This window comes from Penaeus monodon, chromosome 21, assembly GCF_015228065.2.
Source record: "Penaeus monodon isolate SGIC_2016 chromosome 21, NSTDA_Pmon_1, whole genome shotgun sequence".
Taxonomy (NCBI): Eukaryota; Metazoa; Arthropoda; class Malacostraca; order Decapoda; family Penaeidae; genus Penaeus; species Penaeus monodon.
Genome location: NC_051406.1, coordinates 44792191 through 44793151, shown reverse-complemented (window position 1 = coordinate 44793151; position 961 = coordinate 44792191). Strand labels below are relative to the sequence as shown.

Sequence of the window (961 nt, the reverse complement as noted above, 5' to 3'; positions counted from 1 at the left end):
AACATTTGACTATCAATAAACTAGTCAATAATTCACAACATCCTTATGCAATATATCACCTAAATCCTACAGAGTAAAGAAAGAAGCACAGTATTGCCTTTGAGCAGATCTTGCAGACACTGTCCAGCTGGTACTTGGAGGCCAACATGTAGACCTTTGTGGTGAGACCGGCGTGCGGCAGCTGGGTATCGTTCAAGTACAGATGGTTGAGGAGCCATTCGAAGGCCTCAGGTGGGTCATCGGGAAGTACTAGTTCGTCGCCCTCTGCAAGCGGCCCGTACAGCATGGCCTCGAACACTGGCGAACTCATGGCGAGCAACAAGCGGTGGGCCTGAGAAGCAGAGGGACTTGGGTCTAGGGATTTCGGAAGTACATAAGAGTATAAATGCATATGCTCCTGTAAACACACATATTAACAAACACGCAGACAATACCATACACATATGGTAATTTTCCCCTACATTGCAGCAATATTCTTAAATGAGGTATTAATTGCAGAAAGAACTGAAATGAGAAAATTATACCAGAAAATGGAAACGGACATTAAGACTATACATGAAAACAAGGCCAAAACTAGATACTGATCATCGTAAAAACAGAAAAGAAAAAAATCTATGTTTTCTAGACTATCGGAGAGTATTTGGCACAAGAGGTCAAGGCACACTAAGGGAAAATATGACTTATACGAGTTTTCCCAAACACATTATAAAGCTTATAAGAAAAAGCCTTTCGATTAGTAGTTATGAAAATATCCCTCAGAATTACAGACTTCTCTCAAACTGGACAAGGTGTCAGACAGGAGTGTATTTTATCTGCATAGTTTTTTTTTTCAATAACAACTATGCTGAACAAGACAAAAAGATTGCCTCATAGCTTGAAGGTTCCATCACAGCGGGAGGCAGACCTGTAACTAATCTACGATATGCAGGTGATATTATTCTTATAGCCAGATTACAGAATG

The 961-nt window shown here is 40.5% G+C and overlaps 1 protein-coding gene across 1 annotated transcript in view; it reads right to left on the bottom strand.

Moving 5' to 3' along the window:
- Positions 1-961, bottom strand: part of LOC119586526 (BTB/POZ domain-containing protein 6-A-like) — a gene marked incomplete at its 5' end in the record, with an annotated part of 24476 nt that overhangs the window by 21021 nt on the left and 2494 nt on the right. The window contains 1 exon segment of the mRNA XM_037935280.1: positions 98-331. Within this exon segment, the coding sequence (XP_037791208.1) occupies positions 98-331 (234 nt within the window).